The sequence below is a fragment of the Xiphophorus maculatus genome, chromosome 16 (assembly GCF_002775205.1).
Source record: "Xiphophorus maculatus strain JP 163 A chromosome 16, X_maculatus-5.0-male, whole genome shotgun sequence".
Lineage (NCBI taxonomy): Eukaryota > Metazoa > Chordata > Actinopteri > Cyprinodontiformes > Poeciliidae > Xiphophorus > Xiphophorus maculatus.
Genome location: NC_036458.1, coordinates 12,763,956 through 12,791,623, shown reverse-complemented (window position 1 = coordinate 12,791,623; position 27,668 = coordinate 12,763,956). Strand labels below are relative to the sequence as shown.

Below are 27,668 nucleotides of genomic sequence, written 5' to 3'. Positions count from 1 at the left end.
TTAATTTAACCTTTAATTTATTTGTAGACAGGGATTTTCAGTTTGCAAAAAACAATCACTAAAAATATGTGTAAAAAAAAGAAAAGAAAAAGGACTTCAGTGACTTATATAGTTGTGCTTCATGATATGGACATAAAATACCTCTAACCAAATTTTCCTGTTAATTTAGATACATTTTGCATACCATAATAAGACCAATTTTATGGTATAATTTTATGTTATTGTTTTTTTTTACACATTTAGAAGTACAGATCACTGGAAACTAACAAGAAAGTCAGTATTCTAGTTTAGTCAAGGATTCTTAACTGGATTCTTTACTTTGTTTGGGCCATTTCAGCACATAAATGTGTTTTGATCAAAACCATTCCATCCTACGGTAGCTCTGGTTATATTTCTGCTGGATACTGAGTCTCTGCTGCATTTACAAGTTTTTAGCATCCATTAACAGATTTTTGATCTACAGGCATCCTTACACAAAACAAGGAATGTATCTTTAATTCAACACAAGTGCACATAAAATTTTCTTTCACTTCTGACATGGATGTCAGACAAAAATGTCTGTAATTTGGATTCAGCTCACTAACCTGTAGCATTTTCAGACCCAGCTCCAACTACATGTTTACTTAGATCTGCACACTGTGGTGCTTTTTCTGGTATAGTTATGAGATTGTCATCGACATATTGTGATATCTGCTTGTTTGTTTGTCTCAAAAAAGGAGCATGACTGCAGCATAAGGAAATGTAAACCACCACTAGCTATTGATTCTCCTTTTTTATACCCTTTGCACAACAGTGATGCAAACAGATTTCAACCTTACCAATTTGACCATCTGCTAAAATTATTTGCATTTTCAAAAGAAAATAAAGAAAACATAATTCCTGCTTGGATATAAGTATGCATAATATATTTCATAACAAAAATAAAACATCTTCCTTTACTGACTCCTCCTTGCACACATACATCTGAACCTTATGCAAGACTTGACATCAATCAGATATACTGCAATATAATACGAAACATGGTTGACGATGGAAAAAAAACTGCTAAAAAACAAAAATGACACTGAGATTGTGATACTGGTGAAAGCAAAGGACTGGACCAAACATATCAGTATGTCTGCGAAAATTAATAAAACATATTTTTTTTGTCCTTTCTTGAAGATTGAAAGTGACAAAAGCAAATGTCCACACGCATAAATAGTTTGTAAGCAGCGGCGCATCCTCTGTTTTTTTTTTTTTAAGATTTATATGTACATAGTAGGTAAGGCAATTTCAAAACCGGAAGTCTCTGTGGCTGTTTCTTCCTTAATTAGAACAAATTGTCCACCAGTTTCAATGTTTGCTGCCTCTTATAGTCCTGCAAAATGAACACTCCCAAACTGTTTCTTTGCGTCTTTATTCCCATCTTCCTTTTGCTTTCTTTTTATGAATGCAACAGTTTTTCTATACAAACAGGGCACTTTGAGTTATAGCACTGGATTCACAAAAAAAAAGTCTGATCCCACAGTCTATTTTCCATTTTGCGTGTCTTTTGAATTGTTCATCCCAAATTCCTTCCATCCTCTTGAAGTCTGAGCTTCATGGCATCTTCTTTTTTACTTCGTAATCAGCAGCACAGTTCAGTTGCCCTCATCATTACTAGTTTTGAAAGCACCTTTGGCATTCTGTATTTTAGTCTGTTGTCTATTTTTCAGTCTCAAGACTTTTTGGAGAAAGTATATTTTCCTTAAACAATGTTTGCATGGTGGGTGGAGAGACAAAGAAGATGGTGTCCTCTTCTGGTTTAGGTCCATCCCGTGATGCTGCCCCTTAGTCTGGGAGGTTTCACCTCACATCTGCTGTAGGACAGAGAGACAAAGCTGAAATTACTATCACAAATGCAAAAAGACTCCCATTTCATTATTACAAAAGAAATCTTTGTAGATCTCTGCAATCACATCCCAACCTCGGCATTTGAATCCATGCATCTCCTGCAAACTGACACAGCACACCAATAATGTTCTGAATTAAGTTTCCCCAGATACAGAACAACTTGATCAGTTGAAGCACAGTTATGTTCAGGGTGATTTTTCTGTGTACAAAGAATAGTACAGGGGAAAAAAATGTGATGATACAGTCAATCCCAAAAGTATTTACACCCCATGAACTCTGTCACATTTTGTCCATAAAGCACGAATTAGCAATGTACAGTATCTTAATAGTATTTTATACAATAAACTATTTGAATCTGAGAAATGTGATGAGCATTTGTTTTCAGTCCCGTCTACTTTTAAACTCTAAGTAATAAAACAATCATTTCCAAGGAGGATTATTTAAAACATCATCTGAAATAGAAAATATACAGTACAACTGTAATTGGCAAAAAGAAAATGAGCACATTACTCTAAACATACTATCCTGACAGAGAAATATGGGGATTGTTTTACAGTACATTACTTGGCATTTGTCTATTATGTAAAATTCCAATAAATGGAATTGAGGGTTTATGATTTTTAAAGTGACAAGTGAAAATGTTCAAGGGGTATAAATAACTTTGCAAGGCACTGTAACTTAAAGAGGAGCAAGATATAATTAAGAGAGAAGGGTGCCTTTTTAGAGGTTAGACAAAACAAACTGCTGATGCACTCAACAAGTCGCAAGACCACTGCTGTGAAACAAAACACATATAAAAAGTGAGCATGCTCAAGAGGCCACAAATTCAACATGCACAATTGGGACATGGAGGTAAAACTTGGTAGCCCTCCTTCTCCTCACACTGTGATTGGTGACTGTGATTGGCAGGCCCAGTTTTGGCCTTGGTTGGGCCAGTGTGACACCAAAAGGTGACTTCAGTGCTCTATTCCTACCTGTGTCCTGTCACAGCCTTGCAGTGGACTTTGGGTAATAAGAGCACCTTTATTATGTCACCAATAAGTCCTTGGTGGGCCTTAGCTTTTTAGGTTTCCTTTTTTTACCTTTAACCCTACGATGGCCTGAAAACACAAAAGTTGGGGAGGGTGAAAAGGAAGGAGGATTTAAAGCAAGAAGCAGGCTTTATGGAAACTAAAGATGCCGCAACAGCCCTGGGACAGAAGCAGAGAGTGCAAAAATTTAGCTCAGTTTAAATTCTTCAGGTGCCTTATCTGCGCACATTACAGCGCTTATCTGCACACAGATATAGGAAACCTTCAGATCAAGGCACGTTAACTGCTGTCATGCCAAGCAGCCCTTGAACACACACCCTTAACACACAAATTCTCACAGAGCAAGGCTCAAAGCTTTACAGTTTTCAAACAGAGAGTCACCTTGCAGGTGTGCATGTCTGCTTGGAAGCATTTGGAGGTAAAGGTTCATTTAACCCAAAGCAGACAGAGAGAATAAGGAGGTGTGCACAGTGACAAAAGTGTAAGTGCAGGATTTCGGCCATCAAACTTTAGAATAACAAACACAACATTTGAAAGGGACTTCGGAAACATCATTTAAGGAAGGTGTGAAGGAAATCCCAGCTTGTATTTATTTACCTGTTTCTGCATCTAAGTGTTCTACCACATGATGTTGTGATGTACACACACACTCCAGGTGGTCCTCTAACCTCACAAAGACCTCCTTCAGCTTGGGTCTCCTCCTCACGTACTCCACTTTGGCTACCTAAGGAAAGGAAGAGGAGAAAGATTAGCTATAGGCTCCTGCACATTTACTCTTCCCTGTGTGTGTCAATGAATGCACACTCTATTTGCACACTGGCAAACATCAAGAGGTGTAGTCCCATGACTGATGGCACATGCATGAACCAATTCATAAAAAACTCAGCTAAGGCTTTGCTTGTTGTGTTTGGAGTGTGACAGGAGCATTCCTCAGTGCCTGATTCATTAGGTTTCACTTGTTGTGTGCTCTATGGTCTGTAAGGATCTGAATGGAGTGTATGACCCCGCTATGAGTTGAAGGAAGAGGGATGAGGGGTAGGATAGAGCATACTGCACCCTCAGGCCCTGGGAAGGTTTGCTCTGGCAAAAGAAAAGAAGCTGGGAGATCCCCTCAGCTCCGACCCAAAGCATCCACATCCAAACAGACACCTAAACTCATTCACCTTGCCTCAACATGTTGATTTTAAGCCGTGTTTCTACATGGATTATGGAACGTTCTGCTTTGCTTGCATGTAGAAAATCTACAGTGCCTTCTAAAATATTTATAATACTTTAACCTTTTTATATTTTGTCACCATACAACCACAGACACTGTTGAAAGTAAGCCGGCCCTGTTTGCAACTTCCCACAAACTATGCAGAGCACACTTCTGACATATGCAAGAAGGCATTCCTTTGCTGATATTCCTTTATATCAAGCACGTCAATGAAGGCAGATGGATGCTTTCAGTACTACACACATAAAAGGAGACTTTTCCAGGACACTGAGAAAATTTAGACCTGTTTGGTGATTTGGTCACACTGTTCACAAATTGACTGGTTTGTGGACCTCTGTGTTGGGAGGTAGAAAAGATATGAGACTGTGACCAAGGTTCGCCATTTAACATGACAATTCCAAGGATACAGTCACAGCTACTAATGTAAAAGCTTAGATCAAAGTATATTATTAAGTATTAGATTGCCCTAGTCAAAGTCCAGACCTAAATCAATTTGGTTAGCAAAGAATTTGGGGAAAAAAATGTGCAAAGAGGCCAAAGACACAACTCAAAACATGAATTACTTAGTTTATTAACTCAGGGAAATCAAATGTGAGTTTGCACCCAGTTCCATGATTTAGAAAATGTAAATCACTATACATATTTTATTTGTACAAAATAAAATATGTGACTGCAATGTTACAAAATTTGTATAAAGTTCAAAAGAATATTTTTTCTGGGCTCTGCACTATCAGGTCTAAGCTCAGAAAATGGTCAAACAAGCACAAAAAGTGCAACAAGAATTCCAATCATTCCAAGGCACAGCTTGTTACAACTACCAATCCAAGGGTTATGAATGTTCTGAGCCTTCATCAACAATACACTACTGATTAAAGCTCAGATGAAAGCTGAGTAGAAAAGGTTGTATGGAGGTTATGATGATATTGTTGTGCAACTGAGAAGAAAAGTTGGGCACATACTGTTGCCCCTCTGACCTGAACACCAAGAAAGGTAACATCTCAAATCATCCCTGAAGGCTCTGGAACCACAGGGAAACAATTTCCTCAGCTTCACCTATGCCAGTTGCAGCACGAGAAAGGATATTGGCTGACAACCTCCCAGTACTCAGCAGCGATATGAGCAACCCAGTCCTGTACTCGGCATGAAGCTTCTGCACGCACAAAACCAATGAGTCTGTTTTCCTCTATCCCATGATGGCACAGTGCCAAGCCTGGCTCTTGGTGGTGAGTCAGTCATGCAGACAAATCAACATACCAATCCCTGTCTGATAAAACAAACAATAATGCTCAAATTCAAAAAGACAGAGAGTTGCTTTTTGTGGTGTGGGGGGCAGGGGGGACAGGGGGGGCGGTTCGACTGGAACTGCGGCAGCTAAAAGGCAAAGGGCAAGCAGTTTTTAGCAGCCACTCATTTGCAATAGTTTCTATCTGTGGAAAAGAAGAGAAGAAGAAAGGCAGTGAAAAGAGGATAAGCAGGCAGGAGAGGTATGTGGAGAGCAAACAGAGGACAATGGTGTCTGGGTTATTGGTGGATGTGTTTGCTGTTTCCGAGCCATGAAACAGAAGGGGAGCGGGTGAAAGGCCAGAGTGAGGAAGAAACTAGGAGTAGGAAGGTTAACCACCGTTCTCATTAGCTCTCGCAGGGGAGTACGCATGTGTGTGTACAAACAGAGGTGGTTATTTAAGGACGGGAAGGAGAACCTCACCATGATCATGACTTGCATTAGAAGGCATTCATGTGTTACCTATTAACACTGAGTTTCTGGGTTACCCATTTGGGAAATTTATTAAACCAACACTGACATGACAGATAGAAAACTTATCAAAGGTTTGCATTTATCTACAAAAAGTGTGCTAAACATCCCCAAATGGCACGACTTTCTCAGAAAACCGCTGTCAATGTTTAATCCAATTATCTTACTGGAAAATACGGATGAAAGGAGAAAGGGATGAAAGATGCAGCTGCCTTTGCGGACAGCTTGTCTGCTGATGCCGGTTACAAGAATGTCTGTGCTCGCAACTTCTAAGCGACTGCTCCAGAAGTTGCAAGCAGGAAGCAAAGAAGACAAAGTCTTGTCTAAGACTTACTGCTGACGCTAATCCTAATGACTAAGACACACACAAGCTCTGCCGGGCCAAACAAACAGCTATTGACAGAAGGATGAAGCTATGGCCTCCCTGGATGTGAAGCCCAGCGGCACATTTGTTTTGATGACCTGCACATAGCAGAACCATAATCACTCTCATATCAAGCAAACAAACATAATTTCTAATTATAGGTATACCTTCCTACACCATGTTCCAAATTATTATGTAAATTGGATTTAAGTGTCATAAAGATAAAAAATTTTGTTGTGCTATTAAATTTATAGATGGTATTGTGTTTGAATCACTATAATTAATTTCAGAGAACTGGGTTGATTAGTTTGTCTGGTGAGTTCAATTAAAGAAAATCTACTCAAGTAGGATGTTCCACATTCTTAAGCAGGCCACAGGTTTCAAGGAATATAGGAAAGAGAAAGGATCTCTCTGCTGACGAAAATCATCACATAGTGTAGTGCCGTATGACAAGGTAAGATGTTTTTGATTGAAATAGCTGTTGATTTTAGTACATGTGACCACTTAATACTGCACATTCACAGAATGACAGTTTGCAGTTCTTTATAATCCATAAAATGTTTAGAAAATCTGCTGTGCATAATAACTTGAAACAGTGCATTTTGAGTTTTTTATTTTTGAAAAAATACTGTTCTCCTGGGGAGCTTTGCTCAGTAAAATTTACTGTAATAGTTCATGACTTGAAAATTATACTGACCATTATTTGCATTGACCATTTAAGAAAATCTGAGAAAATACCACTTGCATAATAATTTGGAACATGGTGTAATACCAAGTAAGGCACGGGATTCTCCATCAGAACTTCCTTAAATATTCTTGGTAAAATTCAACACGATGTCAAAAACTTTCCTAGGAGAATGTGGTCCATATCCTGATTTGTCATTTGCATGTCCATGAAATTGATCTCAATTTCAATTTCACTGAGTTTGTGTAAAATTCTTCCCTCTGAGCTCTGACCTCAATAGGCATTTTCATCCACACAACTGCCCCTTGTATTTGTTTTAATCATTCTCTTTAAATTGACATTTTAGTTGAGTGTTTAAAAACCAAACATATCCAGCAGTTTCTGAAATATGCTGGGCTGACAATATAATACAAAAAGCCATATCACGTTTCAAGTTACATACATTGCTTTTCTTCTCAATTCCGGTGCACAGTGTAAACTTCAGAAAGTTGCCTTCATCACATCTAGATGCCTAGATGTATTCGGCTGCTTTCTTGTGTTAGAAGGGAGCGCTTATGAGAACTTTTGTTGCAGTCTTTCTGTGCATTGTTGTCTTATTAACAGAGACTTACACTCTGTTGCACAGTCAGTGACTTCCCATTTAAAACCTAGATAAGAAAGCACCCCTCTCCCATGCTACGACACAGGGCCCCACACTCTCTTTGTATAAATCAAACAGCTTTAAACTCCCTGGAAATCCAGGCCCTGAGAAAGAGTCCCCTGAGTGGCAGTGGAATGATATCCAATCCAGAGGGTTGGGGGTGAGGCTTGAGGGTCTGGGAATCACACCCCCTCTTGGTTTTGGCTTGTCCCCAGAGTCACCAGCAGCCCTTCTGTGTGAAGCCGTTTGTCCGAGTTGGGGCTAATTGGGAATTCCCTGAGCACAGAACACTGACGATGAGAGCATGATGAAGGAAGGGGAAAGTTTTGCTCCGGACTTCCAAGCAAAACAGAGCAGGGATGTGGATGTGCACTGCGGGCCATGGCAAACTGGAACAGTGACAGATTGGAGCAAAAATAAATAAAAAAAGTGCATGTGTATGTTTGCAGAATGGAGAGGGGTGGAAAGAGGCTGGGCAGGGTCACAATTCATCCATCAGGAGGGAAAACAGGCAACAGAGACAGTCTGTGTTTACTGCCCAGAAAAAAGAGGAGAAAGGAGCGGCTTTGTGCATCTCCATCTGTTACTATTTCTGTTTGTGCAATGACATAAATAAAAGAAAATAAATTACATTAACAAAGCACATTTGGTCTAACAAACATGCGAATGATTGAAGTCTGAAGATTCATTTCTTGCAAAATGTTGCATAGGCTTCAATATTGCCCAAAAGCAACACTTATAAAGTGAAAGTGTGTGACCACAGTTGTATATAGGAAATACACTTGTTCTAAGTTCTTCTTCAGTTGTGAATTACTGTTTACAGACTATGCAGTGACATCTACTGTTTGAAATAAGAGCTACAGTGAGCGTAGTGCGCCTGACATTGATGCAAGAACTAGCTTGCGCACAAAACCATACCAATCCATACCCCAAACTTTACGGTTTCAAAAATACAAAATTTTTCCTTCAACTCATCCCTATGATTTAAACTCCTTTAAAGGGGCAGCAAGGAAAAAATGACTAAAGTAACCTGAGTTTTATCCAGCTGTAGGGAGCACAAATTAGTACCCCACCCCTACATGTTGCTCCATCCTGCCAGTCAGATGATGGCTTTTAAGAACGATAAATACAACTGTTTAAATATATCCCCAATAGGACAATTAATAAAAGAATTATTATAGTTATTGCCTGAGTAAGTACCATTAAAATATCTGTTTTTTAAACTTGTGTTGCACTAAAGAGAGCAGAGTATTAAGAGGTATGTGAAGTTGGACAACACATAGCTTTAGAGTATTAATTGAAATTGAAATAAATGTTGTAAAATCAATATGAGACCAATTAAATCCTATTTTACATTTTTGTATTGAATTATCTTACCAATACTAAAATACCATGAGAGCCTCATACCAGCCCATGCCTTATTGCAGTAGTCAAAGGTGAAAAAAAAGAAGCAAACTCCAAGTGCATAGACAGAAACCATAATTTCAGAAAGGGACATTTCTAAGCAACGCAAAGGATGAAAAGTGAATGAGATTTAATGAAAGAGCACAGATGATGCAGAGACTTGACAAGTGGGGTAAAATTAGAGATTTGCAGATTCAGGAGAGACAGAGGGAGTGAACAACTATTTCACACATCAGACAATCAGACTCCAACACTGAAGTGTGCAGAGAGGAGATCTGGATGGGCTGAAGCATGAGGAGCAGGAGGGAGGACAGCATGGAAGGAGTGAAGTAAAAATACAGACTATTGAGTCAAATATGATTTAAAAAATACTGCTTCTCTCCCTGCTGAAGTGTTCCAGCCGCTGCAGCAGTAGCCAACGTCTCAGACACTCCCATGGTCTGCGACCTGCCCCGCCATGTTCACACAAACTCCCTCACCCTGCTTCATCCACCAGGAGAGTTGACTGAATCAAAGGGTAAATAATTCACAGCTGCAAGGCACTTCAAACACAGAGGCCCCTCACTCCCATCTGAACCCCCCCCCATCCTGTCCCTCACATAACCATAAATCATTCTCACTGTATCAGCGCCACACTTTTATTTATGAAACACCCTGTAAGTCAGAATCCCACAAAACCACAGGGGTACAGCTACCACTATCCCCCGGTACCCCGCCATGACCCACCGTCTGCTGGGATAATCATGTGTGAGTATGTTTGCGTGTAGGGGTCGAGGACCTGGAGGCTGGCGCTGAGAGATATGTGGGACCCCCACACTCTGTACCGGGCCATTTCCGCCTGGCCTCAATTGTCCTCCACTTTGATCCAGTAGCCATCAACACTTCATTACTCCTCAGTCTGTCTTCCTCTTGCTGCAGCTTCACACAAATGGCCTCATCTGGGTTTGCATCGTGTCGAGGACTCACTCTCCCTCACCCACACTCATGTCCAACAAAGATGTGCCCTGACAACCCATTCTAAACACTGCAAAATGCTTGCTTGGAAGCCAATTATAGGTTCCCAGCTATTAAAAGCTACTAAAAGGTAAAAGTGATACACCCTTTAGATTAGATTAGGAACATCATGAAGCTAATTTAATAGGTTGGTTCTCGTGTTTTGCTTATATTGTTGCAATTCAGTCTCCAAACTTCCGCTTTCCTAATGTCATTTGTAAACATAACATATAAACTCAACTTTTTACTCATTTCTTGCGATCACTCACTGCTGTATAATACTTTTTCTTTCAGAAATCTACTTGGTTTGTGTGCCAAGCATTTTTTTTTTCAATATGACTTTCTATGGGAAAAAATATATGTAGAGGTAATATAGGTCTAAATATAATCATCACAAAGCATGTATCAGTATGAGATGATCACAATATCATAATCTTACACAAAAATCCAACACTTTCACGGCTTTAAGTTGAACTATTAACCTTCCTACATTTTCTGCAAAAAATTTAGATTTCACCAGCTCATTTCTGCCTATTTCAAACTCTTTTCTGAATGAGATGTTTTTTGGCTATGTCACTATTATGTAAAGAAGATGTGCTTTCTCTCACTAGAACTTTGTAAAGTCACTACCCTGCCAATGAACAATACAGGCTTGTACAGAACAGGGCCTGCACAGACCTATCATGCTTCCTTTAAATACCCAGTCTCAAGTGAATGGGCAGAATAAGAGCAGATGTAGAGCTGATTTAGACAAATCTAGGTTGGTATAAGGTGGAAAGAAAACACCAGAAATCTTCTATGCTGATCCTTGGCTTACAGAAGAAAAACAATCCAGACCCCTTGGCAGTCTGAGAGAATTTTTAGCTTTCTAAGAAAAGAACGAAAATGAACAAACTGAGCCTCTGTTCAAAGTCAAACCTTACGCTGAGATAATGTTTCTTACACACAATGTGATGAATGTCACTTGATCAGAGAAAGCCCTGAGGGATGCCTTCCTTTGGGACAAAACGCCTTTCACCCTCCCTGCCACCCCCAAAATATCAGTCTGTTGTCTGTGTGCCCATTTTTTCACCCATGTCATGAGGGGGACACAAACAAAGCTGGATGGAGCATTCCGGGTGAAGCTGAACCGAACGTCTTGAAATGCTGTCGCCAGCGTCTTTCCATCCCTCTACATCGCTCCGATTACAGACAGAGCTCCTATTGAGGATGACATTCACCAACTGTTTGGCAAACAGAAAGGCTGAGTCGCTTCCATGCAGACAGACACAGATGATTGTGTGGTATATCAGAACTCTCGACTTTGACCGCAATATGAGTCAGCATTTCTGACCAAAAACCTGATGACCTTCGCCCCAGTCTCAAGTCTTTTGCGGCCTAGTATGCTTTCTTCTAGGATTGATCTGAACTTAGATCCATCCATCAAACCAGTAACTCTGTCCAACTTCAGTGTATCTGTTAAAGAAAAGCTTGTTTTGTAATGGGGATGTTATGTTGCAAGTGATGTGCAGAACAATTTCTGGCATACTGAACATTTTGAAAGTTGCCAAAAACCTTAAATTTTGTCTCACCTGGCCAGAGCACCTTCTTCCACATGTTTGCTGTGTCTCCTACATAGATTGCAGTTAATTCCACCTGAGCTGTGGGTCCTCTAGCATTACAAAGAGCCTTGCGGTTAGTTCTCCAATTAATTGCAATCTTGTTCAGTTTACGTGAAAAGCCATATCTTAGAAGTGACAGGTTTTTTTTTCCTATTTTGGATGATGTATTGAACAACTCTGCATGAAATTTTCAAAGCTTGAAGAACTTTTCATAACCATAAACTTGTATTTGTCTAAGCTGTTGAAAGCCATGCATCCTCAATGCAGCTTTGTGACAGCCTATTACACAAAATCCCAATAAAATACAAAAACTTCCATTAATAAAAGCTCCATAGCCCAGACTGGCATTTGTTTTATGACTAGACTAGTCTATCAGGCAGAGATCTTTAAAGACTTGGATGAAGGGCAAAAGAAAAACAACTCTGGCAGTCCCAGTAACTGGGCAATATCAAGCTGTCTGCAGCAATAATTAAGTACAGATATAGACAAACACAGTCAGAGTATTCTTGGCTACGCTGTTTATACCTTGGTTGTCTCTAACTTCCACAGGGCAGACCGCATAGTCCCCATACCTCCGAAAAGAGCAGTTGCCCACTCAATACCGCCACTGTAAATATAATGAGAAATTCATCTCATCTCCTGCCACCATGTCTCCTCTGATCCTGCGCAGAGGGACATGTTTTCAAGAAAGCTATGCTCCTCATTCTTACTGTCATTTTGTCTTCCAAGGGCACACTGTTTCCACAAAAGACAAAAGAATAAACAACAGGAAGACGTTGAAGCAGTCCTGCAGCATGTGACACTCTGACAATCTCAAATATTGTTTTTTTATTTCTTGAAACCTGGCATGAGCTTCCCTCTCTGGGCAATTCCTTCAACAGATATCCCAACCAACAGCTACCTCTTTCCTTTTTCTTTCATCTTCTCTCATTTGTACCATTCTGATGCTCTCACCTTGAACTTACACCAAGCAAGAGACAGAGTGATGGAAAGGGGTTTCAAATGGTAGGGAAAGACATTGGTAGAGGTCAGATGGACAATTTTGTGGGAAGGTATCAAGAGAGGTTCTCCTAAATAAGATATTGGAATGTGATTTAGTGTTCTGTCAAATTTTTCATGTCAGAATTCCTGACATCCCAGTCCTTTTTAGTCAAATTTTAAAGTAGAAATATAATTTCACAATGAAGTTGTGAAGTTTCATAGTGTTTTATAATTAGATATTTGAATATCATGAGCTACTCTAAAAGATTAAGAATGGGCACTATTGTTGGATACCCTAGATTGGATGGATGGATGGATGGATGGATGGATGGATGGATGGATGGATGGATGGATGGATGGATGGATGGATGGATGGATGGATGGATGGATGGATGGATGCTCTAAAATTACTGTAGTATCTATTTAACTTCTTTGGTGAATGAAATTAGAGAATGGATGGATGCAAAGGGAAGGTAAACATTTTTGCATTTCAATTTCTTTCTACATTTTGCCAGACAAACTCTCTACTTTTGCAGATCTCAGACACGTTGAATGCTAAAACTTTAAGGCACTGGATTTAAATTCCCAGATTTACTTTCCCAAAAAGCACAGAGAAGTGTGAGTTGTACAGAAAACAAAGCCAGACAGACTTACCACATGAGGGTAAGAGACATGTTTATACTTGGCTTGATGATGATAATTGGTTTATTAAGGAATCCAGTCTTACCTTAACGGTGCGGTGGTGCTTGCGTGAAGGGTGACAGCGCATGTTACTGGTGTTGCAGCATCCTGTGCAGCGCTTCACCTCCACACAGGGTGGCCATATCAGGAAGTTGGCAGATGTGGGATCCACCTGGCTCCGGGGGATCTCGTAGATCACCGTCCGCGTCTTGCATGCTGCCGGGACGGCCTCTTCGACTGGAAGTGAGACAGTGGCTCAATGCATTTGTTGTGCATGTTACAACATCTGGTGACGCATTTCCCGACCTCAACTAAGTGCTTATGTATTGTTGGAATCTGATCTTCACACACACAGCTGCTTGTACTCTCACTTGATGTGAGAGCTGCTTGTCTTGCCTCATATCGTACCTAGCATCTTTTAGGAGTGTTAAGAACACAAACTTTCCAAAAGCCTGATCTCATATCAGTTAAAAGTCCAAGGAACATGTGGAACTTGAGAAAACAGCTGCACTAAAGGCCCTCGCTGAGGTTAGCGTAGCATGACTCGGCAGGACAGCCATTACTTCAACAGGTGGGAAATTTAATAATCACAGATGTTTAATCCAAATGCTACATAAAGCATTTATGTACAACCCACAAAAAAGGAATTTTTGTGGGTTGTATCATTATTTAAATGAATCACAAAGGTTTGAAAACACAATAGGAAATTGTTACTAAATTCTAACAAGTTATTTTAAGTCTGTAAAAATATTGTACTTAAATATATTGATTAGAAATGGTTTATTCAAATGGGTATCTTATCTCATTGTTTATGTGTAGTGTCCAGCATTCAATGGCAAAGTAGGTATGTGTCTATTGACTATATTGTGGATGAAAATTTCAATTTGGTAAAAGTTAAGAGTCATGAAAAACTTGTAACTGGGAGAATTTTTGTGTTAGAGCAAGACGTTTGTATCCAGCATTAGATAGTTAAGCAACAGGGGCTGGAGGGGTGTTGGTATTGGATGCATTAGGCGTTGCCATGGCATCCGCAACCCAGATGGGGGGGAATAAGAGAATCAGAGGAACAGGGGGAGGTTTAGACAGGAGGGTATGTAGGGTAATCGCATGCCAAAGATGCCGCTCTGGGAGGTTGCCCATTTGTCTGTCAAACATAGCCTAATTCTTATTTTGTGCTTCTTTTAATCTTGGGAATATAAAATTGTAAACTTAAAGAGTTAACTGTAAAAGAAAAAAATAACCAATTTATTTAAGATTTTCTTAATTTAAAACACACCATTTTAGTTTCTTAGAGTTATAATTTCTTTTTAGAAATACTGATTAAAATATGCTTAAATAAAATGTTTGCAAATGTTACACTCATTTTGTTTTATAGTTTGTTTTATCTGTGTCCAATGGCTTGAGATGTGTAAAACTGTTTGCATTCTAATAATTATCCTGTAGAGATGAAATTCCAATCATGCGTTGAATGCAAGAGCTTCTGTGGAGAGCAGCCAAAATGCCATCTATCTCATAATCCTATGGTGCCGGACAAATACATGAAACATGACCAGCAGCTTCGTCCACGTCCAACTTCTCCACTGCTGGGAGTAACGTGGAGAGCATGCACTCTGCAGGCTCCACGCCTCGATCAGATATCGTACCGCGTGGCATTTTAGGAAGAAATCTGACTGAGGGAAGAGGCGAGCTGCAACTTGAACCCTGAATGTCTGGAATTTCCACGCTCGAGGATATATTTCTCCCTTGACGCGTGTGTCTTTAGATCTGCAAGCCTCGGGGCAATTAAAAGGCTTGGTGTCAGACGTCCCCGTCAACCCCGCGCTCTAGCCTCCCTTTCTCATGATTCCTTGATTGCAAATAAATACTGGGTAGATGACTTCATTAGGGTGCCTCTCATCCCCCTTAAAAAGCAGTATAAAAACCACTAACTGTTAGCTTTGTTGGAAATTAGTGTAAAGCGATCTGTTTCATGTCCTGGGAACTTCTGTTTTAGAAGTGAGACTTCAGATTATTTTCAGGGCATGTTGACGCTGTGTGTGCCAAGTTGTCACGCATGTAATGATGCAACTTCTGAGCTCTGACTGGTCTTACCAATGCTCCTCTTGCGTCGGCTGTGCAACTGGGAGCTTTTCAGTTCATTGTAGTAACCATGATGATGGGACGAGTTCTTATGGTGGTTGTGGTGCTTGTGGTGCTTGTGCTCCTCAACAACATCGTTTCCCGTACCTCGTCAGAACAGAAGGACGGCATGTTAATGATGTCACAAACAGGTTATTCAACAAACAAGTTCAAGTTCAACTTTTATGTTGCTTGTCATGTTCACAGGAGAAACATTTTTACCAGAAGCACCTAGACCCCATTGAACAGCAGTGCTGTTTGGCTTGGTAGACCTCAACAAAGGATTACATTTGAACTGCAACTCAGTTTAAATAAGCTAAATGTTGTTCTGTACAATTTTAAGTCAGATCCATTTTTGCAGCACCAAATTCCAACAAATCTTGGCAAGGAGCGCCAATTCACACACATTTAAGTAGAATAAAATAAATGCAGTTCATTCCAGTACAGTGTAGTTACATAGTCACATTGACATTCAATTACACAGTGCAGTTCAATCCTAGTTATAACACAGTGTAATCAAGAAGCTCCTGAACAGATAAGTAAATGTTTATAAGATTGATTTGCAACTGTTTATTCAAGAATTTTAGATAAGAAGTGGAAGTAGGAAAAAGACAGTGATTTCTTATGTAAGAATTGAATTAAAGCATCCTTGTAAGCCTTTGATACTATATGAATCCTAACACTAAGCATAAGTTTATCACACAAAAAATAAGGTGGGAATGAAAAGGAAAAAAAATCTCCCTAAATAATTTCGAAGAGGCCTAAAGTGCAAATTGAAGATTTTAGATGAAGAGAACAATCAGTCAAAGACCTCAAGATGTTAAAAACTATTTAAATACAAATCATGTTCTACATTTTCGTCACATTAAGATCAAATTCTGCCTCTCTCAGTCATGACCTAATAATGATATTTGGAAGGATAGAGTGAATTTTATTTCTGATTAAACCAATTCTATATGTAAAGGTTTCTATGAAGGCACTGGGAGCTCAAGGAACACAACTGAATGTTTCTATGACTGGAAGCTATAAATTGGTGATACACTGGTTCCTATACTGGAATGAATGCTAAGAATTACATTTCTCAAAGAAACAATGTTATTTATAGAGAATCCTGTGACATCACTACAGCTCAAAGTTAAATGGACATGCGTCTCAACAAAGTTATGACTCAAACATATGACACATTGTTAGTCTGGCTACTGTACTGGGAAATACACTATAAATTGTATTCCTGATAGAGACAACAATGTCATGAAGTCATCACCGCAGAGATAAAGGAATACACGACTAAACAGAGATGTGACTCTTTGCTAATCTGGTGACTACAGCAAAAAAAATGCACTCTTGTTTTTCCCTTAATGATGAGCAATACTCTGTTATAAAAGCATTTTCAGGATTAAGTAAGAATCTTCAACTGCAATTCTAAGAACCAAGTATTGGTTGGCCACATAGCCATAATGAAATAAAGTATCTTTTATGTTCCCAAAGGGTTTATACAGTTCTCTTAAACATGCAAGCATGGTAACTTCTAGAACACTGGCTGAAGGTAGGAGGTTCAGTTGTACACTGGTTAATTGCTGGCATTATAGGTCAGCCTCCCTCAGTGACTAGGCTAAACTTTTTTTTAGCTGTAGCAAGACGAAGGTGAGTCAGCACTGACTTGAAAAAAACAACCAGCTTTCACAGACACAGAGGCTTAAAGTGGTCATTTGACAGGTAGGGCCCGGTCACCTTTATTTTAGGCCTAATTAGTGGTTCTGTGTCCCTCATTTACTGCAAATGTTTGCTTTTCAATCACTTTGTGGTTTTTTGGGGAAAGTACATGTTTTGCTAACATAGCCAGTTCAGTTTTTTCATGTTCACGGTCATCTGATAAGACGTGCTTGTTTTGGTCTCCACCCAGACTTTTAAGGTGGATTAAGAAAAAGTGCAAGAACAGCAATAAAATTTTAAAGCTTGTCTGCAGGATTCCAAGAGCGTCTGACTATATTTGCAAACTGGGTGGGTCTGCCTTTCTTATGGTATATCATGCTTGTATAGGATTATTCTACACATGTACACTGAACAAAAAGACACTGTATAACAATCGGAGAAACTCTTCTCATTATCCTACATAATGTGGAAAATCCTTAAGCACACATATCTGAACAGAGTTCAACTGTGGGCAAACACAGTCCACTCTCTCAGCTTTTTTGTGCATTCGACCAAAGTAATTCAAAGGGATTTCCTCAAACTATACAAGGTCCACCACTGGGATCGGTTGTTTATTTGCTTTTTGATCATTTCTTTTTTCAGGTTTGTCTGTTAGAGACAGTTCAGGGAATTTCCTTCCAGCTTGTCATGGAGTCAGTCAACCAGTTGGCGACCCAGGACTAAAGGTTCACTGAAGGGAAGTATTGCCTGCAGCTGAAACTGGGTGTCAAACAAAGGGCTGAGCTATCATTCTTTCAGACCATTACACTCCAGCGCACACATACTGTACATAACATCCCAATCTATAAATCTTTTCATCTCTTACTGTCAGAAATACACAAAAGGTAGGAGAAGAATATAGCAAATATGGAAAGTTTGATGTAAGGGAAAGTTATATTAGATTTGACAGAGAGGCCGCATAAGAAACAGGAAAGAAAGGGAGGTGGAAAGACTACAGCAGTGGAGTGAGGGGGCTTGATTCTTTCCCGGTTCCAGGTGACTAAGATGTATGCACACGCCCAGAGTCTCTAGACAAGAGACCAGAGGACAGGAGACAGTCTCTTACCATGAATCAGGCTTTCAAGACTGGCAAATTACTCCCTCCATTAGCTAAGGGCCTTAACTCCCTCCTTTTGCTTCTTCTCCTCCACTCTCTTTCATTCTCCCTCTCCTTGAACAAACAGCCAGCATGTTGTTGACTTTCAGTGTAAGGGACTCCCTTCATCTGTCATCCTTTCTCATTTGTCTTCTCTTTTTTTAACAGTTTTGTGGCTGAGTTGACAAAATGTAGGCTTAAGTCTAATAGGCAGCAGGGTATTTCTGCGGTTGTGGGTAGTAACAGGTGGCAAGCAACTCCCCTCTTTAAGTATCAGAGTTATCTGTTAACTGTGCGGGAGACAGAAGACAAAGCAGATTGCACAACAACCTGCGGCTTCTCCGATTGAAGCCGGAGTGCAGTCTCAAGATGTCTCCGACTCCCTCCTCCACCTCTGCCCCTTACCAAGAGTCAGGTTCCCTTTTCTGTCAAAGTTCTTCACTGAGAGAGATAAGAGCAGGCAGGCGAGGGGCCACCTCAGAAGGGAGACAGGGACAGAGAGGAGGAGGAGTATAACGAGGAGAGCAGCACCTCGGGGACCAGACAGCCATCTGCAGACTTCAACAGGGTCATCTCATCTGACAGTCAGAACTGAGGACAGGGACTTTGTAAAAACAAATCCAAGCCTGCACTGAGCACAGGGGTATTGCAAGCCACCCCTGGGCGCCCTATTTATCCTGCCACTTCCAAACTTCACCCCCTCCTGGGACAGAAATCACAGAACAATTAAAGCTAATTCTGAAAAGTTCACCTATGTTTTAAAATCTCCCCTCCTAGATGATGTCATGTTACATAGTATTTTGCCTAACACTGATAACTTCGCTAGTTCAAACAATCTGCAACAAAAGCTCTGAAAATACCCCTCTGGCTGGCGTCTGGGGTCTTTTAATGGGCTGGCCAGGGCTGACCAAGCTGACCCTCAAGACAGATTTATGTCCTCGTATAACAATAATTAGCCTACTGCTGTTACTCTGCAAAGCATTAATCTGTTTGAAGAAAGACACGTTAATTCAATTATAAACACCTTTTCTCATCTATGAGGTACCAAAGCGGTATGTTCTGGGCTCAGAGTAAAGCGAAATGATGCCTGCTGTGGAAAGCAGCCTGGTTTAATGTTAATTAAATCCATCACTGAGGTTGTTCTATTAATTAAATCCTATAAAACTTTGCAAAAACTTTCCCACATTTTGTTAGACTCCAACTACAAACTTCAGCATATTTTATTGGGATTTTATGGGATAGGTCAGCACATAATTGAGCTAAATTTTAAAGTGGAAAGAAATGACAATATGGTCTTCTGAAAAGCATATTTCTATCCAGGCCCTTTACTTTGATACCCCCAAATAAAATGTTCTGTGCAATTACCTTCAGAGATCACCTATTTGTACTTGTGACAGTGCAATGAAAATAAAGTTGAATTCTATTCTATTCTATTCTATTTCCAACCATGTGCAATTTAACGCCAAGCGTCTGAGGCAGCTGTAATTTGAAGGCTTCAGAAGTTTGTTTGAGAATGTTGGTGAGTAATAAGCTTGATGTAGACTAAGAAACGGAGAAAGTTATATAGATGTTTAGATCAAGGTGACGTTATGGATAGAGTTCATCATCACAGAATGAAAAGATTTGGCACAATTGCAACTGGTTCAACCATCTCAACAGTGAATCATGGAGGTGGTAGCATCATGATGTGGGATGGTGGTCACAGTTGACGAGAAGTGGGAAAACATGGGAATAATCCTAAAGTTGAGTTAAAAGTTTCTGGACTGGGCAGAGGTCCTCCTTCTAGTCGAACAGCAACCTTAACCATACATTCAGATCAACAAGAGATTGGTTTAGTATGTGTGGGAAAAGCCTAGTCAAAGTCTAGACATAAATTCAATTGACTTTGTATCAGTAGATGCTCTCCATCCAACCTGATTGAGCTCAAACTATTTTCCAAAATGGAATAGACAAATGTCAATATTTAGAAGAAAACATGCATCCAAAAGCATACAAAGTATTGAATTAAGAGGCGCTGAATAGAAAAAATCTCAACATAAGCACAAGTCAATTTCTGTCTATTGTAAAATTGTGCGCTATAAAATACATTGAAATATGTGGAGGAAGCTCAAGAAAACACAAAATGTTGCTATTACAACCTATAAACAACTCAAATTCCAGTCTCTGCCTTTGTTTGCTGAATGTAAAATCTAGAGAGTTGTAAAGCAGGAGAGATAATTACCCCTTTCTGTTGGCAAATCTGCACAGAGGGAGCCCTGAACTTGATATATGACAGCAGCCTGTGTAAATAGAGGCTCATGTGAAGGCAAACAAGTTCTTCCAGCACACAGATGTAATTTAATCAGTAAGACAGTCTGGGACACAGAGGGAGAAGAAGCCAACTTGACCTGCAACCTGCTACAACTTTTCACCGGATTTATGGCACAAAAACATGCGGCAGTCTGGAGGCAACAAAGCAAGTTCACTGAACTCACCCTTCATCACGTGTGCAGTAAATGCACTTGTCTTGGATCATGCGTTTTCAAATGTGCAAACTATTATTTAGGTTAATCATAAAGCCACAACATAAGAGTCTTGACTTTCAGGTTAGGTTTAATCAGATTAATATCCAAAAGCCGGGGTATCCGACTTGCAGACACATTCCGCGCAAAAAAAATAAATAAATAAATAAATAAATAAATAAATAAAGTATCAAGAGGCAGAATTTACCTATGGAGTCAATCTCCAGTAACCGCTGGAGGTCGCTGATGCTGTGGATTTCACTGTTGGAGAGTCGATCGATCAGCTCCTGTGGAAACTCCACTTCCTTCTGTGGCAGGGAGCGGGGCAAAGAAATCACACAAGAAAATAAGGTTAGAGATGTGTCGAGTGATTGGGAAGCACATGGGGATTGGCTGTATAAATAAAGGCTCAACTGAGGAAATCTTTTCAGAAGCCAACTTTGCAACAAGGTGCCAGAGAAATCCGTTGCGAATTTAGTGAATAATCAACAACATTAGACCCCTGAAATACACATCACTTTCTTCCTCTAAGCTGGAGCGCGAAACTCAGACCGCTGGCTGTAAGACTGCGGGAGCGGCAACCTCGCACCCTTTGCACTTGTCGCGCTTCATCCAGGCACCTCGGGTTGAGCAAGACATGCAGAGCCCTTACAGGAACAGGAACTATTTTTATCAGCCAGAGCGGTTCCCATGGACGCGCTTGGTCCAACCAAAACGTTTGCCCAGTTGCCCTCAAGCTACAAACAGATTTGGCACCAAAAAAGACCAAAAATAACTGCGTTGTGCGCCCAAGCGCATGCAGCGGTGTTTACTTTGAGAGGCGCACTTGTGAGAGAAGCTGCCTCAAATCATCTTAGTGGTGGTTTTATTGTTTTGATTTTTCTTTGCATAGGCATTAATTCAAACTTCATTCCTATGGAGTTTAAATTAAACATCGCGTTTCAGTGTTATGTGTATGTATGTGAGGCCCTTGAGGAGAGGACCTTTGCACTCTAATTGGAATAAAACCTGGTTGAACCTGGTCACTTTACCTCAGCAGTGGCCAGCAGGTACGTCGTCCACAGCAGGAAGCAGCAAATTGTGGCTCTCATCTCCCTTTACTGTAAAGTCTCCCTCAAACACGAAAAATGTGCTGCCGCGTAGGAGCCCCTGAGTCGCTCCTGGCTCCAGAGGATCCACAACCATCCCCTCAGGGAGGGAAACGGTGTCGTCAGAGCAGGTCGGCCAGACGCGCTGCTTGTACTTGCTTGAAACTCTCGGGCTTAGCAGTCTTCTTTTTATTCACATTGAGCTGCGTCCTCTTGAAAAAGCCCTGCGCTCCAGCACAGCATATACCTTCCTTACGCACGCGTGAGGCAAATCCAATAAACAAGTCTAGCGCACATTGCACTTGTCTTTCACCTTAGCAAAAAAAAAAAAAAAAAGACTTCACACTTTGACCGAATGCAATGAGAAACCACACATAAAAAACAGCTGCTTGTCTCTGAGGACAAGTGAAAGCGCACTGTTTTTTCTCTGTTCTGAAAGTCTTGAATGAAAAATAATCCAAAAGATGCCCTAATCTCCAATGGAGAAAGGAGTCCGTGAGGGGCTGTTCAGAGCGTGTCTGCGCGCAGGTCCTTGGACGTGTAGGACTCTGGAGTGAATGGTGTCAGAGCGCCTCTGAGCCGCTGAATATAGAGAGCCAGCAGCTCTGTGCCCATTGCGCCTCCCCTCGCGTTTGGGTGATCGTGCATCCATTCAGCAAGGGGAGCTGGTTGGCTGATGACTTAAAACTCCAAGATCCGTCCCCGTGCCCCTCTTACCGCCTCCCCCCTCCATCCTGTGTGAGCGAGTGCATGAGTGTCTATGTCCTTTGAAAAAAAAAAGAGTCCTTCACAGATTTGGTGTGTAGTCCGTTTTTATTTACAGGAAGACTGGAAAATAGATCAATTTTTCAAAGACATTTCCTTCATCTCATTTCCCACCACTGCACGGATTGATAACTGGATTAAGAAGAAGTAGGAGGATGCTCTGGGTTTATCTTTCTGCAAATAATAGATAAGTCGCTCCGGATGCTTTGTCTAAAGGACATCATGGTGAATCTTATTTTCAGCTGATGGTCATGACTCATGACTAGAGCTTTCTAGGTTTCTCTGTTTACTCCTCCTAACTTGTTTTGCTTTGCAAAAATGTTTCACCCACTTGAACATTATTACAGTTTCTTAAGTGAAAGCTACAAACTTTAGTTTAATTTTGCTGTTTATGTGACCACCAGAAGCAGAGCTTCATTGTCAAATGAAAAGAAAGGCATACATCTTTCTGAAAATACTTTTTGAAGTAAAAGCCTTAACAGTCCATGATGCATTTTTTGTTCAAGTGTCGCCAGTTTCTATCCCCACAGCATCATGCTGCCACCACGAGTTTTCACAGCAGAAATGAGGTATTTAAGGTGACATTTGTTTCCCTGCAATTCAGAAAGCTTGGTCATTGCTTTGTATCATATGTATGTACTGTGTTTATTTACTGCATGATGACTGAATAATTCAGCAATGTTTTTTTTTTTTTGGCCAGTTGTCCATAAAAGCTAGTTTAAAAAAAAATACATTTTAACTAATAATTTGATTACTGCAGTTCCTTCAGAATTGCCTTAGGTCTTTTCACAACTTCTGTTTACTTGGGGTTGCAGTTATGTCATAATTTATTTCCATTTTCGAGGATGGACTGAATAGTGCTACCTGTGAAGTTAAAAACATGTTGTTTAGCCTTTAAGCTTCTCCCCAACTTCATGCCTTGACCTGTCAGGTGACCTTTGTCAGCAGTTGATTGCATTAATTTTACAAAAGTTGTCAGAATAAATGGATCTGAAGAAAAAACTTTTAAAATCTTTATATGTGTAACTTTTGAAAACCACACATCACTGTCCTGCACCATCACTGTTACACAACATAATCTAAAATTTCAATAAAATACCTTTATGTTGGAAGTTATAATTTAGCTAAATGTGAAAAAAAAAATCAAGAAACTGTACTTTCTTGATTACGTAGGATTTCTGGACACAGGGAGTCACTGCCTGCAGATTCACAACCAACTGGTCTTATCTTGCTCGGGGTCTCTCGTCCTGCACTGGGAGGTCTGGGAATAAAGCCTGAGGGTCATCTCGGAGGAGACATGCATGCAGGAGCAGAGACACAGACAGACAGAGAGCGTGCAGACACATTATCAGCCAGAGGTGAGAATCGGCAGGGAGCTACAGGTCAGCCGGCCAGGTGGTCCAAGCCTACACCTCGTCCGCTCAACCCTGGAGGGTGTTGTGGCTGGAAATCCTGCAAAGAGAAATCACTCCAGCAGATGGTACGGTAATTAATGCAACCATTTTAATAGGCCAGTTGAGCTCGGTTGGTGTCATAAAATGAATCAAATATTTTTACAGTGGAATTCCCTCTGCTGAAGTAATTTATGACAAGTTGTTGCAACTGAACCGCCTTTCCTGAGGTGCATGTTTCCTTTTAAGAAGGCTGGTTTAGTATGCATGGAGTAAACAAATGCTATGGCAACAGGCTGCTCCATGATGTTAACATATTAATTTTACTCGAAAGGGTTTATTTTTAAGTTTAAGACATATACACGCGGCGCAGATAAAAGATAGAGAAAACCTCCGATGCATTATTCTTCAAGGTAGAAACATAATCTTTAGAGAGGAGAGATATGTTTAAAGAAACAAAAACAGAAAGATCTCTCTCCTTCTTTTGCTCTCTTCTGTGTGAGCTAATAAGCAACATGTTTACTGGCAACTGAGGCCTGTGTACCTAACAACATTAACCCCATTAAATGACTTTATAGATGCTGCTGCACAGTAAATAGAGCTATAAAGACTGCAGAGAGGACGTTGGGAGTGAGGTGATGACTCCTATTTTGCCCCCGGGCCACACATAGTTCCCAGTGATTGAGACAAAAGAAGACAGGGGAACATTTTTGAAGAATGCGTTAGATATGAGTTGCATAGCCTCTGGAGAGCTGATGTGAGCCTTTTAGTCTGGGTGATCTGTCAGTTTGATTAATCTTTTTCCATGCTTGAGAGATATTGAGAAACATTCAACTCTTTTTTTGACATAAAATTTTTATTCTTATCATCAAAGACCAAAAGAAGGATTTTATTTGGTATTTGGTATTTGGTATTAGAGTGCCCTCTCCAGTCAGTTTTGTATTAAGTAGAAATCAAGAAAGATTGGGATTGCGCTTAGATTGTTCTAACATGCACAAAATAAGATGAATTTAAATACTGAAACTGAAAATGGATGGTTTTTATTTGTGATATATAAAAAGGGAAGATGCTGGAACACCAGTGTCTCCCGTCCAAAGTTGAAACATGTTTTTAACTCTGCCTTCCATAAAGAATCTCCAAAATATATGCCTTTAGGTATGACTGAAATTTTAGCAGCGCACCGACAAGTCTTCTGAGCAAAAGTCCTGGTCTAAGATTGAGTTATTTATCATATCACAAGAAGTACTCTTAGGAGGAGGTCTTCAAACCCAAGAGACTGTGCCAGCTGTCAGTCATAGTGGGCAGCAGCATCATCATAGCATGAGTCAGTTTTCCTTCCAGTAGTCCAGGTACATTGCACTTTCAAATCCTGCAACTTCCCGTTTACTCAACAGGTAGATGTTGATTATTGTAGATGTGCAATTCTGTGTTTGCGTCACTCTTCCACCATGAAAAAAAATAGTAGTTCAAATGGTTTTGTGTGTGTTTTAAATGGTTTACTAAACATTTTGTGACCTGTCGCGATGACAAAAACATAATTATCTAGGGCTTCATTTTAGCTTGAACTTTGACCTGGCAACGAAAGCAAGGAATCTCACACTTCAGTGTGCCAGAAAATCATAAAAAAGATAGCAGGACTGACAATAGAAACTCCATGAACTGATAGCCTCATGTCCCTCATTTGTTTTACAGCTCTAACTGTGATATTTCCTTCAATAGAAAGTTGTAAAATGTTTTCCACAGGGCATCCCCCGTCTATAACACCTTCTGATGACAACAGAGACAGAGACTGGATTGCCTTGCAACAGAGAAACAAACACAGATCTTAACCTGATGTCCCCCCCCACCTCGAGCACCACCCAGCCGTATCATGAGTATGAGTCAGGCCCTTCGTAAACTACTGAGTGATTCCTTCCCTCCTCCCCAGGGCAGAGCTTACTAACTCGAGCCGTTGCCAGTTCATCACTGTCCATGATGACAAGGTTGATGTCATTAGTGGTTTGATGTTTTGTAGTTGTACAAATTAGGAGCGGTGGTACCGTTTATGGTTAGGTTACTCGTGTGCACGTTCAAAAGCACACGCACACAAGCTGAAGTCATTCAGGTGAGATTTTCCAGGAGCAAAGGTGCATTCCACACGCTGGCCATAATATAGATTGGACTTGGAAATTATCCAGAGCAGAGTGCATATCCAGGGCAACCTCTGTATTCATAAGCAAACACACAGTCTTACTTAAATTATTGTTGAGTATTGGAGACAGTAAAGGTGCAGCAGCCGCATTTGAAGTTGGTTCTGGATACAGCTGCTCTTTTATAGGGACAATTACTAGAAACCATTTAAGGGACTTAATATGTCTAACATGCACTGCAACCTGAATGCATTACTCTGTGGGGCCTCTCAGTAACCCTCCGAACCCGTTTCCTTCAAGGCGCTCTAGGTGCGCAGCCATTCGGGGGCACAGTACCCGACTGCTCTTTCATAAGCCACAATGCAGTCGTCAAATCGGCCTCAGGGATGAAAAAAAAAATGACACCACATGCACACATAAACGTACAAAGATGTCGGTGCAAGGTATGTGAGGCAGCTTTCCAGCTGCAACACATTATGCATTACAGCAGTACACATTAGTTGTTAAGGGACCATGGCATCCTCTCTCTGCGATCTCCAGATCTGTCAAAGTGGGGTCTGGTCTTGTCATAACTCTGACATGATTTTTTTTTCACTCTGACATTCTTGATGAAATGTATCCTCGGAGAACTATACTTGGTCAGTGAGAAAGAGAAACTGTAAACACAGTGCCGTGCAAAGGTATTTTTGAACCCCTTTAAAGTTTTTCACATTTTGTTCTATTGCAGCCCCAAATTTCACTGTAGTCTCTATAGATTTTATGTGCCACAAAAAGAAAAACAAAGTTGACAGTAAGTGTGGACTTAAGTATGGTTTAAAAAGATACTCAAAATTTCTAAACAAATATTTTCAAAACTTTAGCATACATTACCAGTCCCCTTTACATGGCACCAATAATATCCAAAACAAACATCAGATTCAGATCAAAACTCACTGAATCAGCAAATGGAGACAAGTGGGGGTTGGGGGTGTGGGTGTGTGTCTCGGTATAAATCCATCTGTTCTGTGAAGGTATCAGAGTTTTGTTAGAGAACGTTACTGAATAAACAGAATTACAAAAACCAAAAAAACACAGCAAACAAGTCCAGAAGAAAGTTGTGGAGAAATTTGAAGCAGAGGTTTCTTCTCTCAAGATCATCAGAAAACTGCTAGTATACTACAAGTCTAAGCCTAAAAAAGACATGACAGTCCACCTAAACTAAGGCAGAGCATTGTTAAAGAAATAGCTAAGACACCTGTGGTAACTCTAGAGGTGCTGCAGAGATGGAGGAATGCAAAGCACCATGTATGGTGGAAAACTAACACTGTGCACACAGCTGTATAATGAAACATGGTAGCAGCAGCATCATGCAGAGTGGATGATGTCTTCTGCCTGAAGAGGAAACTTGTTGATCTCTGTGTTGATCTGAGGATGGATGGAGTTAAATACAGGACAAACCTGATGGAGGCTGCAAAAGACTTGAGACTGGATAGACAGACAGAGCGGCAAGGGGATTGTTTAGATCTAAACATATTTATGTGTCTGATTAGACCAATTTTGCTTATAGTTCAAGCTGCATGAATATTTTTGCAAAGCATTCTTTATTTCATTGCTGAGTCACCATCTAAGTCCCATTAGACCCATGGAAATGGACTCTCGACCACAAAAGTATAAAGAAAACCTCAGGC

At 40.4% G+C, this 27,668-nt stretch overlaps 1 protein-coding gene across 2 annotated transcripts; it reads right to left on the bottom strand.

The window, feature by feature from the left end:
- Positions 1-22,294, bottom strand: pdgfa (platelet derived growth factor subunit A). Of its 2 annotated transcripts, none has more exons than XM_023349478.1 (6): positions 21,660-22,294; positions 20,837-20,933; positions 15,313-15,447; positions 13,268-13,458; positions 3,501-3,627; positions 1-1,838 (listed from the first exon to the last, which is right to left on the bottom strand). In XM_023349478.1, the coding sequence occupies exons 1-6, from the start codon at positions 21,717-21,719 to the stop codon at positions 1,825-1,827; spliced, it is 624 nt and encodes a 207-aa protein (XP_023205246.1). In that variant the 5' UTR covers positions 21,720-22,294; the 3' UTR covers positions 1-1,824. The 2 variants fall into 2 exon arrangements, with proteins under 2 accessions (XP_023205246.1, XP_005809335.1); XM_005809278.3 differs by having other exon boundaries at positions 20,837-20,936; positions 21,660-22,293.
- Between the last annotated feature and the right edge of the window lie 5,374 nt (positions 22,295-27,668).

What these genes read in the sequence shown, in the direction of transcription:
- pdgfa (XM_005809278.3), bottom strand. Translation starts at nt 21,719, where the DNA reads ATGAGAGCCACAATTTGCTGCTTCCTGCTGTGGACGACGTACCTGCTG. An exon ending in ACCTGCTGGCCACTGCTGAG is followed by an intron (nt 20,937 to 21,659) that starts GTAAAGTGACCA and finishes TCCCTGCCACAG; the next exon opens with AAGGAAGTGGAGTTTCCACA. An exon ending in CCGACGCAAGAGGAGCATTG is followed by an intron (nt 13,459 to 15,312) that starts GTAAGACCAGTC and finishes TCTCACTTCCAG; the next exon opens with TCGAAGAGGCCGTCCCGGCA.